The sequence below is a fragment of the Capra hircus genome, chromosome 2 (genome assembly GCF_001704415.2).
Source record: "Capra hircus breed San Clemente chromosome 2, ASM170441v1, whole genome shotgun sequence".
NCBI classification, from domain to species: domain Eukaryota; kingdom Metazoa; phylum Chordata; class Mammalia; order Artiodactyla; family Bovidae; genus Capra; species Capra hircus.
The window spans coordinates 106021327-106037048 of NC_030809.1; the positions used below are offsets into that span (position 1 = coordinate 106021327).

General features: G+C 37.9%; 1 protein-coding gene across 1 annotated transcript in view; it reads right to left on the bottom strand.

The window, feature by feature from the left end:
• Nucleotides 1–15722, bottom strand: part of LOC102179054 (sodium channel protein type 1 subunit alpha) — a 145486-nt gene that overhangs the window by 42562 nt on the left and 87202 nt on the right. Inside the window, 4 exon segments of the mRNA XM_013969228.2 lie at nt 6667–7149; nt 9031–9387; nt 10926–11099; nt 12429–12667. Coding sequence (XP_013824682.2) covers nt 6667–7149; nt 9031–9387; nt 10926–11099; nt 12429–12667 — 1253 coding nt within the window.

The following is a 15722-nucleotide window of genomic DNA, read 5'->3' on the forward strand; positions in this document are numbered from 1 at the left end:
ATATATCTTAAAACATGCTTAGTTGAGATGCTCAACATCAAAAATATCAGTATTAATATTTCATTGTGTACATTGTGCATTAGTAAATATTTCTAGTGTACACTAACCATATTAAAAATTAAAGTGACTTCTATTAAAAACTTACAGCAAAGCAACAGTATCAAAGGAACAGATTCTGTACTGAGATTTAGAATTTCCATAGGGAAGCTATGGAAAAATCAAATACTGACTCTAATTTCCTTATCATCCCTAAACTCAGATGATCTCTTCATCAAAATTTATGTTGTAATGACAGTCTTCAGTTGATTATTCATATTCAATACATATAAAATTTTCTTATTAATTATGAAATCTTCTGTTAGTCAAAGATTTGCCTTATGTAGGGGATGAGGTGGAGAATGGCAACCCACTCCAGTACTCTTGCCTGAAAAATTTCATGGACAAGAGGAGCCTGGAAGGCTACCTTCCATGGGCTTGTAAGGAGTTGGGCTGAACATACAACACATACTCTGAATTCTGCTTTAACGTATGTCAAACTAATAAGATGGAGGCACTCCCTGCTGTAGAGACCATGAGGTAAAGAGATGGTCTACACAAAAAAGCTGGAGGCATATATACCTATCTTCCAGAAGATTCTTAATATCTCCAGATATATTGTCTGCTATTTTTCTATTGGGGAAAATTATGTTATCATGGTGTTCATAAATTTGGATATTTGCAGAAGTTTTGATATATATCCATTTGATTCAAGATTAACCAAAGACTTCCTATTCTTATTTCTTTATTTAACATGCATTTACTGGATACTTACTGTATGCTAGAGACTAGGATAAATGTGGGGCATAATATGTTAAATGAAATGAGCTTAATCCTTGTTCTTAGACACACTTGAAAACTGATTACTGTCCACATAAGGCATTCCCTGTAGACCTTTAGGTGGTAGCACAAATTTAACTTGCTGATATTCAGCAGTATGTAACAGATTGAAAATGTTCGTGTGAAAATTATCATGCATAATAAAGATAAAAGTATTAAATGAGGAATTATCAGCAAAACAGTAAGGAAATATTTATCACTGAGAGGACAAGTGGGATCTACTTGTTCATTGGGATCAATGAACTGTTCACTACTCATTTATTCATTCATTTAATAAACATTTTGTATATGCTGCGGACTTAAGGTGAGTAAGACAAGGTTGGTGTTTTCTCTATTGTCAAAGGCTTCATAAACTAACAATGCAACCACAGAAGTGCTTCCTAATCATTTGGAGGATTCTTGCAGGTGGGATTAAATGCAGAAAGGTATATTCCTAAAGCACAACTTTGAGTACCTATAATTTGGGAGAATAAGAGCTTTGTAATTAGCAGATTGCTACAGATTAGTGTGGTATGCAGAAGTAGATCAATCTAAATTATATGCCAGCAAAGGAGGAAGAGGACCCTCTAGGACTGATGGTGATTCAGATTCTCCTGGCTATATCATTAACCTGTGCCAGGTGACAAGGACTTGGTATTCAATACCAGCTCTATAGTGAACACTTATTAGTTTGTCAGTAAACAGTATTCAAAGAGATACCAGAGATAGTATTCTTTTAGACATTGTTAAGGAAATTTAAAGTAATGGTTCAAAATATAAGCTCACTTCCTGGATTCTAGGCCAGGATCAATCTTTACTACTTGTATGACCTTGGCAAGTTACTTAAACTCTTTGTGTTCAATTTTCTTATTCGTAGATTAGAATAATAGTATCTATCTCATGGTATGAAGACTGAATGAGATAGTGCTATGTGTAAAGCCCTATAAACAGTGCTTTGTCTATGGTGAGCAAACAACAAATGACATGTTATTAAAATGATCTGAATTACAAAGACTCAAATGACAGTTTTACTTCATTCTGGCATGCGTTCATTGCTAAAATAAGGGTACTTTCCCCTAACTATGCTACTAATATGTTGTTTTTATTCCAAAGATATATAAGTTTAATAACTCAATTGATTTTAAAAGAATTTATTTAAGCAGAGTTAGGGTAGTAATTGCACCATCACTACCTTTTGCTTTTGAGTCCTTTTAACTTCTGAACAGCTTTTAGATTCTCATAAGGTTCCTATAAGCACTACAGGACAGATATATTATAACTAGGAAATTGGATAATATACAATCAGTGATTGCCCATAGTAGAGTTAAGACCAACACACTCTAACTTTAGTATCCATACAAATCAATCTAAACTCAAAAAGATATTGAGCCCTTATTATGTATACAACATTGTACTAGGTGCTTCAGAGGATTAAAATTATATAAAACACAATCCATTGCCAAAGGAATTACTTTCTAATTGGGGAGATATGATTTTATTTGTCTTTTGCATTGTCTCAGCGATTTTGCCCAAAATTCAGAAATCTGTTAGGGCACAATCCATGAAAAAGAGAATTGATAAACTAGACTTCATTAAAATGAAAAATATCTGCTCTGTGAAAGGCATCATCAAGAGAGTGAGAAGAGAAGCCATAGATTAGGAGAAAACCTTTGAAAAATGAAGCTGGTAAAGGACTGCTATTCACAATGCACAAAGAATTCTTAAAACTCAACAAGAAAACAACTTGATAAAAAAAAAAAAAAAAAGGCCAAAGCTCTCAACAGATGCCTCATCAGAGAAGACAAACAGATGACAAAGCAGCATATGAAAAGATCCTCCACATCATATGTCTTCATAAAATGTAAATTAAAAAAACAATGTTCAATGCAGGACTATTCACAGTAGCTAGAACATGGAACCAGCCGAGATGTCCATCAACATATGAATGGATAAAGAAGCTGTGGTCAGTCAGTTCAGTTCAGTTGCTCAGTCAGGTCCGACTCTGTGACCCCATGAACTGCAGCACTCCAGGCATCCTTGTCTACCACCAACTCCTGGAGCTTACTCAAATTGATGTCCATTGAGTTGGTGATACCATCCAACCATCTCATCCTCTGTCGTCCCCTTCTCCTCCTGCCTTCAATCTTTTCCAGCATCAGGGTCTTTTCCAGTGAGTCAGTTCTTCACATCAGGTGGCCAAAGTATTGGAGTTTCAGCTTCAGCATAAGTCCTTCCAATGAATATTCAGGACTGATTTCCTTTAGGATGGACTGGTTGACTCTCCTTGCTGTTCAAGGGACTCTCAAGAGTCTTCTCCAACACCACAGTTCAAAAGCATTAATTCTTCAGCACTCAGCTTTCTTTGTAGTCTAACTTTCACATCTATACAAGACTACTGGAAAAACCATAGCTTTGACTAGACAGACCTTTGTTGGCAAAGTAATGGTACATATGTAGAATGGAAGCTATGGTACAGATATACACTGGAATAATAGTCATTAAAAGGAATGCATTGATTCAGTTCTAATGAGGTGGATGAACCTACAGCCTACAGAGTGAAGTAAGTCAGAAAGAGAAAAAACAGATATTGTATATTTATATGGTGTCTAGAAATCTGGGACTGATGAACCTATTGCAGGGGAGCAATGGAGATGCAGACATAGAGAACTGACTTGTGGACGTGGGGGCGGGGGGAAGGAGAGGGTGAGATGAATGGGGAAAGCAGCATGGAAATATATACACTGCCATATGTAAAACAGACAGCGAGTGGGGATTTGCTATATGACTCGAGAGTTCAAGTCTCTGACAACCTAGAGGAGTGGGATGGGTCGGGAAGGGAGATTTAAAGGGATGGGACATATGCATAGCTATGGCTGATTCATGTTGTTATATAGCAGAAATCAGCACACTATTGTAATTATCCTTCAATGAAAAATAAGGAAAACCAGTGTGGTACCACTACACATCTATTGAGCATCACTGACTCAATGGACATGAGTTTGAGCAAACTCTGGGAGATGGCGAAGGACAGGGAAGCCTGGTGTGCTGCAGTCCATGGGGTCACAAAGAGTTGGATGCAACTGAGCGGCTGAACAACAACACATCTACTAGAATGGCCAAAATCCTGAACACTGACAACACCAAATGCTGCGAGGCAACAGGAGCTCTCCTTCATTGCTAGTGGCTGTGAATAACCATACAGCCACTTTGAAACCAGGTTGTAAATTCTTACAAAATAAAACTTACACTTAGCATACCACCAGCAATCGCCATTCTTAGTATTTAACCAAATGAGCTGAAATCTTATGTCCACACAAAAGCCTGCACATGACTCTGTTTATAGTAGCTTTATTCATAATGGCCAAAACTTGGAATAACCAAGATGTCCTTCAGTAAGTGAATGGATAAATAAATATCCAGACAACAAAATAGTACTTAGCACTAAAAGAAGTGAACTATCAAGCCATGAAAAGACATGGAAGAGTCTTACATGCAGATTACTAAGTAAAGGAAGCCAGTCTGAAAAGGCTACATATTATATGACTCCAAGTATATGACATTCTGAAAAGGGCAGAAACAGTTACAGATCAGTGCCAGAGGTTAGTACAGAAGGATGGATGAATCGAGTACAGAGGTTTTTAGACCCATAGAAATGGCTCTGTGTGATTCAATAACAGTCAGTAAATGCCTTCAGACATTTGTACAAAAGAGGAGAGTGAAAAAGCTGGCTTAAAACTCAACATTCAAAAACCAAAGATCATGGCATCTGGTCCCATCACTTCATGGCAAATAGATGGGGAAACAATGGAAACAGTGACAGACTTTATTTTCTTGAGTTCCAAAATCACTGCAGATGGTGACTATAGCCATGAAATTAAAAGACACTTGCCCCTTGGAAGAAAAGCTATGACCAACCTAGACAGCATATTCAAAAGCAGAGACATTACTTTGCCAACAAAGGTCCGTCTAGTCAAAGCTATGGTTTTTCCAGTAGTCATGTATGGATGTGAGAGTTGGACTATAAAGAAGGCTGAGCATTGAAAAATTGATGCTTTTGAACTGTGGTGTGGGGAAATACTCCTGAGAGCCCCTTGGACTGCAAGGAGATCCAACCAGTCAATCCTAAAGGAAATCAGTCCTGAATATTCATTGGAAGGACTGATGAAGCTGAAACTCTAATACTTTGGCCACCGGATGTGAAGAACTGACTCATTTGAAAAGATCCTGATGCTGGGAAAGATTGAGGGTAGGAGGAGAAGGGGATGACTGAGGATAAGATGGCTGGGTGGCATCACTGACTCCATGGGCATGAGTTTCAGCAATTTCTGAGAGTTGGTGAAGGACAGGGAAGCCTGGCCTGCTGCAGTCCATGGGGTTGCAAAGAATTGGACATGACTGAATGACTGAACTGACTATAAAATGGATAATACCAAGAATGAATCCAAATGTAACCTATGGACTTTGGGTGATAATGACACATCAATATAGTTTCAACAAATAAATTGGAGTATGTGGAAATTTTACTGTCTTCCTCTCAATTTTTCTGTGAACCTGTTTTAAAAATAAACTGTTTAAATAAACTGTCTAAAAACTTGGACTATGTAACCTAAGCCATATTACCATTTTTGAGACTTCCACACAATAAATGGGAAGTGAAGGTGTTTTATGTTTCTTTGGAATTATCTTTTAAATCCATTAAAATTTCAGATTAATATTTCTAAGTCAGTTGCTATGGACTGAATTGTGTTCCCCCAAAATTAGTATTTTGAAGCTGTAACTCCCAGTGTGACTCTATTTGGAGACAGGGCTTATGAAGTAGTGATAAAGGTTAAGTGAGGTCTTGATCCAACCTCCAATGCAACAAGAATGGTGTTCTTATAAGAAGAGAGACCAGAGCTCACACCCACATGCTGAGGACGGACCATGTGAGGACACAGTGATAAGACAGCTATCTGCAAAAGAGAAAGCTCTCCCCAGACCCTGACCCTCCTGGCACCTTGCCCTTGCCCTTTCCACTCCCCAGAAATGTGAGAAAATACATTTTGATTGTTCCAGCCACCCAGTGTGTGGAGCATTGCTATGGCAGCCTGGAAGATTAACATGAAGTTCAGAAGAAAGTGTTAGTTGCTCAGTCATGTCCAGCTCTTTGCAACCCCAAGGACTGTAGCCCACCAGGCTCCTCTGACCATGGAATTCTCCAGGAAAGAATACAGGAGTGGGTAGCCATTCCCTTCTCCAGGGAGTTTTCCTAACCAAGGGATCGAACCTGCGTCTCTTGCATTGCCGGCAAATTCTTTACCATTTGAGTCACCATAATAGAACGACATAGACTATTTCTTGTTGTTAAATTCTCTTCCATGTATGTGAATTAGTGCAATGCAGTGTAAGATATACAGAGCTCATAAAGATCGTAGTTCAATTCTCAGCTATACCTCCTCATTATAATATGGGCTTCTAAATTTCCTAAGCTAATTTTCTTATCTGACAGGTTAGAATAACAACAAATCTTTCTCAGGTTATTACAAGGATTAAATCCAATGATGCTTGTTCATTCCCTGGATTCATATCTAACAAATACCCATTACTTAGGATGAGAACACTTATACTATGAGGATGAGAAAACATACACATATGTTATTCTTTAACTTATTAATCATCTCACTGAGCTTAAATCTCTGGTTCTTCAGTGAAATAATATTTTATATTATGGCAAAAATATCCTACATGGAGAATATATAATCATAAATACAGGCAATATAATACATGTATATACATATACATTTATACCCAACCACATCTATAAAATCTTACCTCTTTGCTTTCTTCCAGATCTGATTCACTACTGAAGTCCTCTGTGTTTAAATTTTCAAAGTCAGATTCTCCTACAGCAATTGGTACAGTCACAGTAAGACTGGGATTGTTTATGAAGGACATGTAATCACTTTCATCAATAATGTACTTTTCAACACTGCTGCCAGTTCCTATTCCACTTGTGGTTCCATTTACGTCTTTAAGATAGTCAAGATCTTTCCCAATCTCTGTTGTATGATTGGACATACAATTGTCTTTCCTGTTGTTTAGATCATCAAGTGGTTTAATCTCATCTAAAATCTTTTGTTTTCTAACAAAGGACTGTTGGATAAACTCATATATTTTTCTCTTCACATAAGCTATTCCCTTGTGCATCCTATCCACAGCAATCTGGAGATTGTTCATTTCATTGTCATCATCAGTGGCCGCAAGATTGTCTGCACTAAATGAGCTCAGAAGCAAGGCCAAAAAGAGGTTCAGGACCTGAAAAATAACACAAACATCATTATAATGTCACCCCAATGTGAAGAAGAGCAGACTGAGATCACTTATTCCTTGCTGAGGAAACTATAAGTTCTAACAATGAGGTGAAAGAAACACCACAGCATAGTGACTAGAAGTTCAGAGATCTCAATTTGTGATCTGGGCTATGCCACAGTTCATCCATGGGCAAAGACATGATTTCCACTGGTCTCTACTTATAAAATGAAGACACCGAATAAGCTGACTTCAGGTTTTACTAAACTTAAAATTATGTGATTATAAGAAATAAATTTGTATGGGCTCTACATAAGAGTTTTAAACTTAAAATTCCTTAGTTTTTAAAACTATGCATTTAATTGCATATTATAGTTTCTTTTTTGATGAAGAGATATTAAGTTGGGTATTAATTGAAAGAAAATTATTATAATCCAGAATGAGAATTATGGGCTTAACATTGAGGTGAGGTGAGGTGAGGTGAAGTCGCTCAGTCATGTCCGACTCTTTGCAACCCCGTGGGCTGTAGCCTACCAGGCTTCTCCGTCCACGGGATTCTCCAGGCAAGAATACTGGAGTGGGTTGCCATTTCCTTCTCCAGGGGATCTTCCCCACCCAGGGATTGAACCCAGGTCTCCCGCATTGGAGGAAGATGCTTTTCGCATCAATATATATTTTCTTGATCTACTATTTTTCTCATACCCCACTGTTGACTAATTGGACAACTATTTATAAACAATCACTAATATTTCCATGAGACTGGCATACTAATGTACGTATCCTTTGGAGTATATGATATATTTTCATATGGTAACAGTAAGGTGAAGTTGCTCAGTCGTGTCTGACTCTTTGCAACCCCTCAACTGTAGCCTACCAGGCTCCTCTGTCCATGGGATTTTCCAGGCAATAGTCCTGGAGTGGATTGTCATTTCCTTCTCCAGGGGATTTTCCCAACCCAGGGATCGAACCCGGGTCTCTCTCATTGTAGACAGACGCTTTACTGTAGACAGATACTTTACAACAGTAAAGTGTACCAAAAGGTACAGTACAGTAAGGTACCAAACCTAAAAGAGGATGGATTAGTTACTCCACATGGGTTAGAAATCCTTAGCCAACCTCTGTTTTGATGTAAGGATTGACTAACCCAGGTTAGTTCATGCATCTGCCTTATGACATAGGAGTAACTGAATACTATCTACAATGAATGGGCAAATAAAAGTTGAAATAGCTAAGAACAATGGAAAGTACCACTTTTTAGTCCTATACTGGCAAGTGCTGCTGCTGCTGCTGCGTCGCTTCAGTCGTGTCCGACTCTGTGCGACCCTATAGACGGCAGCCCACCAGGCTCCCCCATCCCTGGGATTCTCCAGGCAAGAACAGTGGAGTGGGTTGCCATTTCCCTCTCCAATGCATGAAAGTGAAAAGTGAAAGTGAAGTCGGTCAGTTGTATCTGACTTTTAGCGACCCCATGGACTGCAGCCCACCAGGCTCCTCCATCCATGGGATTTTCCAGGCAAGAGTACTGCAGTGGGGTGCCATTGCCTTCTCCAATACTGGCGAGTAAGTTTGAGTTTTCTCTAAATTTATTACTTTTTTCAGACTTTTCCCTTCCTTGGATCTGAATTTTTTAAATGTTTTCAACATATCCTGTCTTTAATATTATACTCCATAGGAGTTCACATAATAAATGTGATGAAATGACTGGCAAAACAGTTGAGAATAAACATTGTAGAGTCACTGGTTGTGTTGTCAAAGTAAGATTATAAGTGTATCCAAGATAAGAGACTTTTGAAATTAATAATCATAATTTTGTTTTAGACAAAATGGTCATCATTTCATCGTGCTCTTAATGCATTTCTGAAACTCATATCTTAAATGGGTACATACCACCAGGTTTCCAATGACCATGACCATCATGAAGACAGTCAGGCACATGGCTTGCCCGGCGACCTCCATGCAGTCCCACATGGTCTCTATCCACTCTCCACACAGCACCCGGAACACAATCAGGAAGGAGTGGAAGAAGTCGTTCATGTGCCAGCGAGGGAGCTTACACTCACTGTTGATCTTGCAGACACAATCTTTGTAACTTTTACCAAAGAGCTGCATGCCAACCACGGCAAAAATGAAGACGATGATGGCCAACACCAAGGTCAGATTTCCCAGGGCCCCAACTGAATTGCCGATGATCTTTATTAGCATATTTAATGTTGGCCAAGATTTTGCCAACTTGAAAACTCGGAGCTGGAAAATGAAAAATATATATGTTATTATGATCAATCTTTGAAAGCATTACATGTGAGGTTTACCGAGAAATGATTAAAATGGAATCTCTAACAACCTTTGCTCTACAGATGTTATAACGGTGATGGATATTAACTGAGCTTACTGTGGTGATCATTTTGTACTATATACAAATATTGCATCATATGTTGTAAACCTGAAATATAGTGTTATATTATATTGATAATAACTTAATAAGAAAGATATTGAAGTGTATACAAAAGACATTTTTTAAGAGAGTTAGTGGATGTTCTGGGCCACTGCTGATTGCAAAACTTACAATCTTGATTGGAGAAATAGGTAAGAGCCACCTTGCATTCTTACACTTTGCTTTCCAGACTTTTAAATCCGTCTACCTTTGGACTGTAACCAATTAGAAATGACCTGCGCCATTGCACTGTCATAGAACCACCCTCCTAAGCAAAAGACGTGAAGAGCAGGTTGTCTGGATGTCTGTGTCAGTGCTTTGCTTTACTCCAAGACCTGTTTCTACTCTATCAGGAACAGAGAGTTGTGAGCAAATGTTGCACTTCACCAAACAAGAAGCAAAGGTCTTCCTGTAAGGAGCTTCTTATCTTAAAAAAAAAAAAAAAAAAAAAACAAGAACAACAACAAAACTCTCTTACAACATCTGTCCTATCCTTGACCATGGCCAGTCTCATGGCTAAGCTTTGGAAGCCCTCCCTGCCACCCAGGAAGAATCTCATCCTTCCATGTTTTATGTAGATAATTTTTCCTGAGAGTAAATTTTTAATTATTACTTGGGGATGTACTGTCCCTCATTTGTTTTGTAAAGGTGGATGTAAGGCATACCTGGACTGACACTAATATTAATATTTGATCTCAATGATTTCTGCTCAAAGATGTTCATTTGTCAATAGCAGGCAAAGTAACAGCACATAGAGCCCAGCTATAAGCAAAGTGTTTATTATTCATAATGCGCCTCTGTTGCACTGACAGAGCTAGATGCACGTGCACTTAAGAACTTGGAATACTTCCCACGACTTCACAATTCCTCCCCTATTTGCATGCACGTAAATGTGAATCAGTGGACTAAGTAAATAATTCTTCTGATTTCTCTCCTCTGATTTTGGGAAGGAGAATATTTTCCAGAGATACAATTAGAAACGGTTTCTACATGCACATCCTTATCTGATTGTTAGTCACCAATATAAAAGCGTATTAATATTTTCAAAGTACTATTAAAATACATTTTCATTAAAATATTTTCTTAGATGCAAAAATATTAACTGCAGTCATCTCTAGAAACAATAATTAGTTGGAATGGTAATTGAGTAACATATTCAACTTTATATGACCAGGGTTTTTACAATAAAGCTTTTTCCTAAATATGTGGGAATATTTTTTTCCACTTAGGGACTGTTTTGAACAATGCAAATGTTACACAAAAAACTTAAAATGTTAATGGTGTGTGGTAAAATCTATGATGCAAGAACCCTGATTGTTGGAAAGGTTTTTGTCTTTGTTTTGTTTTTTACCAAACGGAATGAACGGAGAACTGATAATCCTTCCACGTTGGCCAGGCCAAGTTCTACCAGGCTAAGCGTTACAATAAAACCATCAAAGATATTCCAGCCTTCTTGGAAATAATAGTAAGGATCCATGGCAATAATTTTCAGAAACATTTCTGCTGTAAAGATCCCAGTGAAAACCTAAGATCAAAACAAAGTTACTCTAATTCCATCAGATAATGATAAAGTAGCATGCCATAATATTTGCTCCTAGAACAAAATGTTTACACTAGTAATTATTCTATTCCATGCTTACATTTGCACAATAATTTGTAGTTGTTAAAAAGCTCTCATATATGTTATTTAATTTCATCCTCAAATGAAACACTGTTAAACACATAATGTGAGTATTATAACTCTTACTTTACCAATTAGGAAACATGTCTTCAGATGGGTTCAGTGGCTTGCCCAACATAACTAGAAAGTTAGAAAAACTAGGATTTGAGAGCAAATCTATTTTTAATCAGTGTTCTTTCCATTACATCACTGCATTTTCCTCCAGACTTCATACAGCACAGGTACTGACAAGATTTTTCCCATAAACAGTTTTTTCTATAAGCTTATTCCCATTTCCCTCTACTCAGTTATTTTACATGCATACCTATATTATAATATGTGCATTATTATCATTATTTATTATGCACATGAAAAAATTACTTCAACAGTAAATACTAAAACTTTAAAAATAGGAATACTATAATTCAGGATGCTTTACATATTTTTCTTTCTAACATCAAAAACTTTAAACCTCAAAACAAATATTATGAAAAATGAATACGTTATTTTAGAGACCTTTATTTCAGCAAATGAAAGCTAATATTCCTAAATTGAGACAACAAACACTTCAACAATTTGTTCTTTTTTAAGCTCAGAAGAGAAAGAATTAGGTGGAAACCTTCACCAAAATTGGCCTTGTTAATCATACAATGCACAAAATGCACTGGATGTTTTTTTATTATTGTATGGCTTTGATCTAGACTAGATGGATTAAATAATACAGGCCCTACCTAGATCTTGGAAGTAGAAAAGCTGGAGCCATTGTGAGTTGTTAAATAAGTTGTGGCTTATAGTGAAGATGAATGACTAAGCAAGATAAAAAGATCTGTAATTTTATTTTAGCCTTCTATATGTAGGGAAACTATGATAATATCATGTCAAAAAGTGTGTCCTTAAACTATGAACTGCTTCTGTGCCTTGTATTACTTATAAATATCAGTATTGACTTTTTCAAGTAGTAATGTAGGCCTGTTTTTATATTGCTGTCTTTCGCAGTTTCAGCTTGGATATTAAGGGCTGTTAAGGGCTATTTTTGGCAAAGAGTAGGGTATAGCCAGCTAGATATAATTCCCGTCTTTTGAAAGCAAGGAAGTAGAAAGGGTGGTGGTAAGACTGCTATAGAACATTAAACGCAAACAGTTTCTCAAACAGAAAATTTGAAGACTGAACACATTTACCTTCCAATATGCTTACCAAGTTTCCTACTGTAAGCACATTATTGAAATGGTCTGTCATAGGATAGTGCTCCATGGCCATGAAGAGGGTATTTAAGACAATGCAGATGGTGATGGCCAGGTCAACAAAAGGGTCCATCACAACCAGGTTGACAATATGTTTCACTTTTAACCAATATGGCGAACAGTCCCAGATTAAGAATATGTTGGAAAATTTATACCAACAGGGTGGGCATTTCTGCCTGGATTCTTCAAGTTCTAGATTAAAAAAATAAAAACAACCACCAAAAGAGATTTTTAAACATATATATTCCTCTCAGATCCAATAGATTTCACTAACCAAACATTCTCATTTGCTATAGTCAACCTATTTTTGTACTTCATTATTAAAAAAACATGATTTTGAAAATAGAATTTAATTTACTCTTTAGATTCCTCCCCAAAATTTCTTCAGACATAAACATAGAACAGGGGTATCAAAGAATGATTTTCTTCTCTTATGCATTGATATTGCGGTTCCATATTTGGCTCTAAGTTACGTGGATTGTCTTTTTAATAGAGATACTGTGTGTAATCCTATGTTAATGTCTGGCTATGCTGTCATCCTCAGGCTATAAGAGAGCCAAGAATCAGCTGTTTGTTTTTATTTTGTGAGAATAACCCATTCTTCCCCTCCAATCTTGAAAGTGTTTAGGATGGTATCAGAAGTCCTAAACTAAATGGAATAGAAGGTACAGTCACTATGACTAATAGGATTAGAAACCCTTTACAGAAATACTTTATTGTGCAGTTTTAAGGAGTTGCCACAGACAGGATTCTGTCATTTTTGAGACTGCACCCAAGTACTGCATTTCAGAATCTTCTATTGACTATGAGGGCTACTCCATTTCTTCTAAGGGATTCTTGCCCACAGTAGTACATATAATGGTCATCTGAATTAATTTCACCCATTCTGGTCCATTTTAGTTCACTGATTCCTAAAATGTCGATTTTCATTCTTGCCATCTCTTGTTTGACCACTTTCAATTTACCCTGATCCTTGGACCTAACATTGCAGGTTCCTATGAAATATTGTTCTTTACGGCAGTAGACTTGATTTCATCACCAGACACATTAACAACTGGGTGCTGTTTCTGCTTTGGTTCAATCTCTTCATTTCTTCTGGAGCTGTTTATTTGCTCTTCTCCAGTAGCATACTGGATGCCTACCAACCTGGGGGGCTCCTCTATCAGCGTCACATCTTTTGCCTTTTCATATTGTTCATGGAGAAGGAAATGGCAACCCCCTCCAGTGTTCTTGCCTGGAGAATCCCATGGACAGGGGAGCCTGGTGGGCTACAGTCCATGGGGTCGCAAAGAGTCAGACACGACTGAGCGAGTTCACTTTCACTTTCACTTATGGGGTTCTCAAGGCAAGCATGCTGAAGTGGTTTGCCATTCTCTTCTCCAGTGGACCACGTTTGTTCAAATTCTCCACCATGACCTGTCCTTCTCGGGTGGCCCTACACGGCTTGGGTCATAGTTTCACTTAGTTTGACAAGGCTGTGATCCATGCAATCAGTTTGGTTAGTTTTCTGTGATTGTGGTTTTCATTCTGTCTGCCCTCTGCTGGATGAGAATAAGAGGCTTGTGGAAGCTTCCTGATGGGAGGGATCGGCTGTGGGGAAACTGGGTCTTGCTCTGTTTCGCTCTTGTTCTGTTTCGCTCTTGTTCTGTGGGCAAGGCCATGTTCATCAAATCTTTAATCCAATTTTCTGTTAATGGGTGGGACTGTGTTCTCTCCCTGTAGTTTGGTCTGAGACAGAATGATCTCAGTAGTTTCCAAGGCAAATCATTCAATATCACAGTAATCCAGGTCTATGTCCCAACCACTGATACCAAAGAAGCTGAAGTTGAATGGTTTTATGAAGACTTACAAGACCTTCTAGAACTAACAATAAAAAAAGATGTCCTTTTCATTATAGGGGGCTGGAGAGCAAAATTAGGAAGTCAAGAGATACCTGGAGTAACAGGCAAATTTGGCCTTGGAGTACAAAATGAAGCAGGACAAAGGCTAACAGAGTTTTTCCAAGAGACCACACTAGTCATAGCAAACACCCTCTTTCAACAACACAAGAGATGACTCCACACATGGACATCACCAGATGTCAACACCAAAGTCAGATTGATTATATTCTTTACAGCTGAAGATAGAGAGCTCTATACTGTCAGCAAAAACAAGACTAGGAGCTGACTGTGGCTCAGATCATGAACTTCTTATTGCCAAATTCAGACTTAAACTGAATAAAGTAGAGAAAACCACTAGGTCATTCAGGTACGACCTGAATAAAATCCCTTGTGACTATACAGTGAAAGTGACAAATAGAGTCAAGGAATTAGATCTGATAGAGAGAGGGCCTGAAGAACTATGGACAGAGGTTCATAATGCTATATAAAAGGCATTGATCAAAACCATCCCCAAGAAAAAGAAATGCAAACAGACAAAATGGCACTCTGAGGAGGCTTTGCAAATAGCTGAGAACATAAGAGAAGATAAAGGCAAAGGAGAAAAGGAAAGATATACCTATCGAATGCAGAGTTTCAAAGAATAACAAGGAGAGATAAGAAAGCCTTCATCAGTGAACAATGCAAAGAAATAGAGGCAAACAAACAATGGGAAAGACCAGAGATCTCTTCAAGAAAATTAGAGATACCAAGGGAACATTTCATGCAAAGATGGGCACAATAAAGGACAGAAATGGTATGGACCTAACAGAAGCAGAAGGTATTAAAAAGAGGTGGCAAGAATACACAGAAGAACTGTACAAAAAAGATCTTAATGACACAGAAAACCATGATGGTGTGATCACTCACCTAGCATCAGACATCTTGGAGTGTGAAGTCAAGTGGGCCTTAGGAAGCATGACTACTAATAAAGCTAGTAGAGGTGATGGAATTCCAGCTATCTCAAATCTGAAAAGATGATGCTGTTAAAATGGCACACTCAATATGCCAGCAAATTTGGAAAATTCAGTAGTAGCTACCGGACTGGAAAAGGTCAGTTTTCATTCCAATCCCAAAGAAGGGCAATGCCAAAGAATGTCCATTAAAAAAGAATAATAATAAGTTGCTCAGTCATGTCTGACTCTTTGCGACCCCATGAATTGCAGCACGCCAGGCCTCCCTGTCCATCACCAACTCCTGGAGTTCACTCAAATTCACGTCCATCAAGTCAGTGATGCCAACCAGTCATCTCATCCTCTGTCATCCCCTTCTCCGCCTGCCCCCTATCCCTCCCAGCATCAGAGTCTTTTACTACCGTACAATTGCACTCA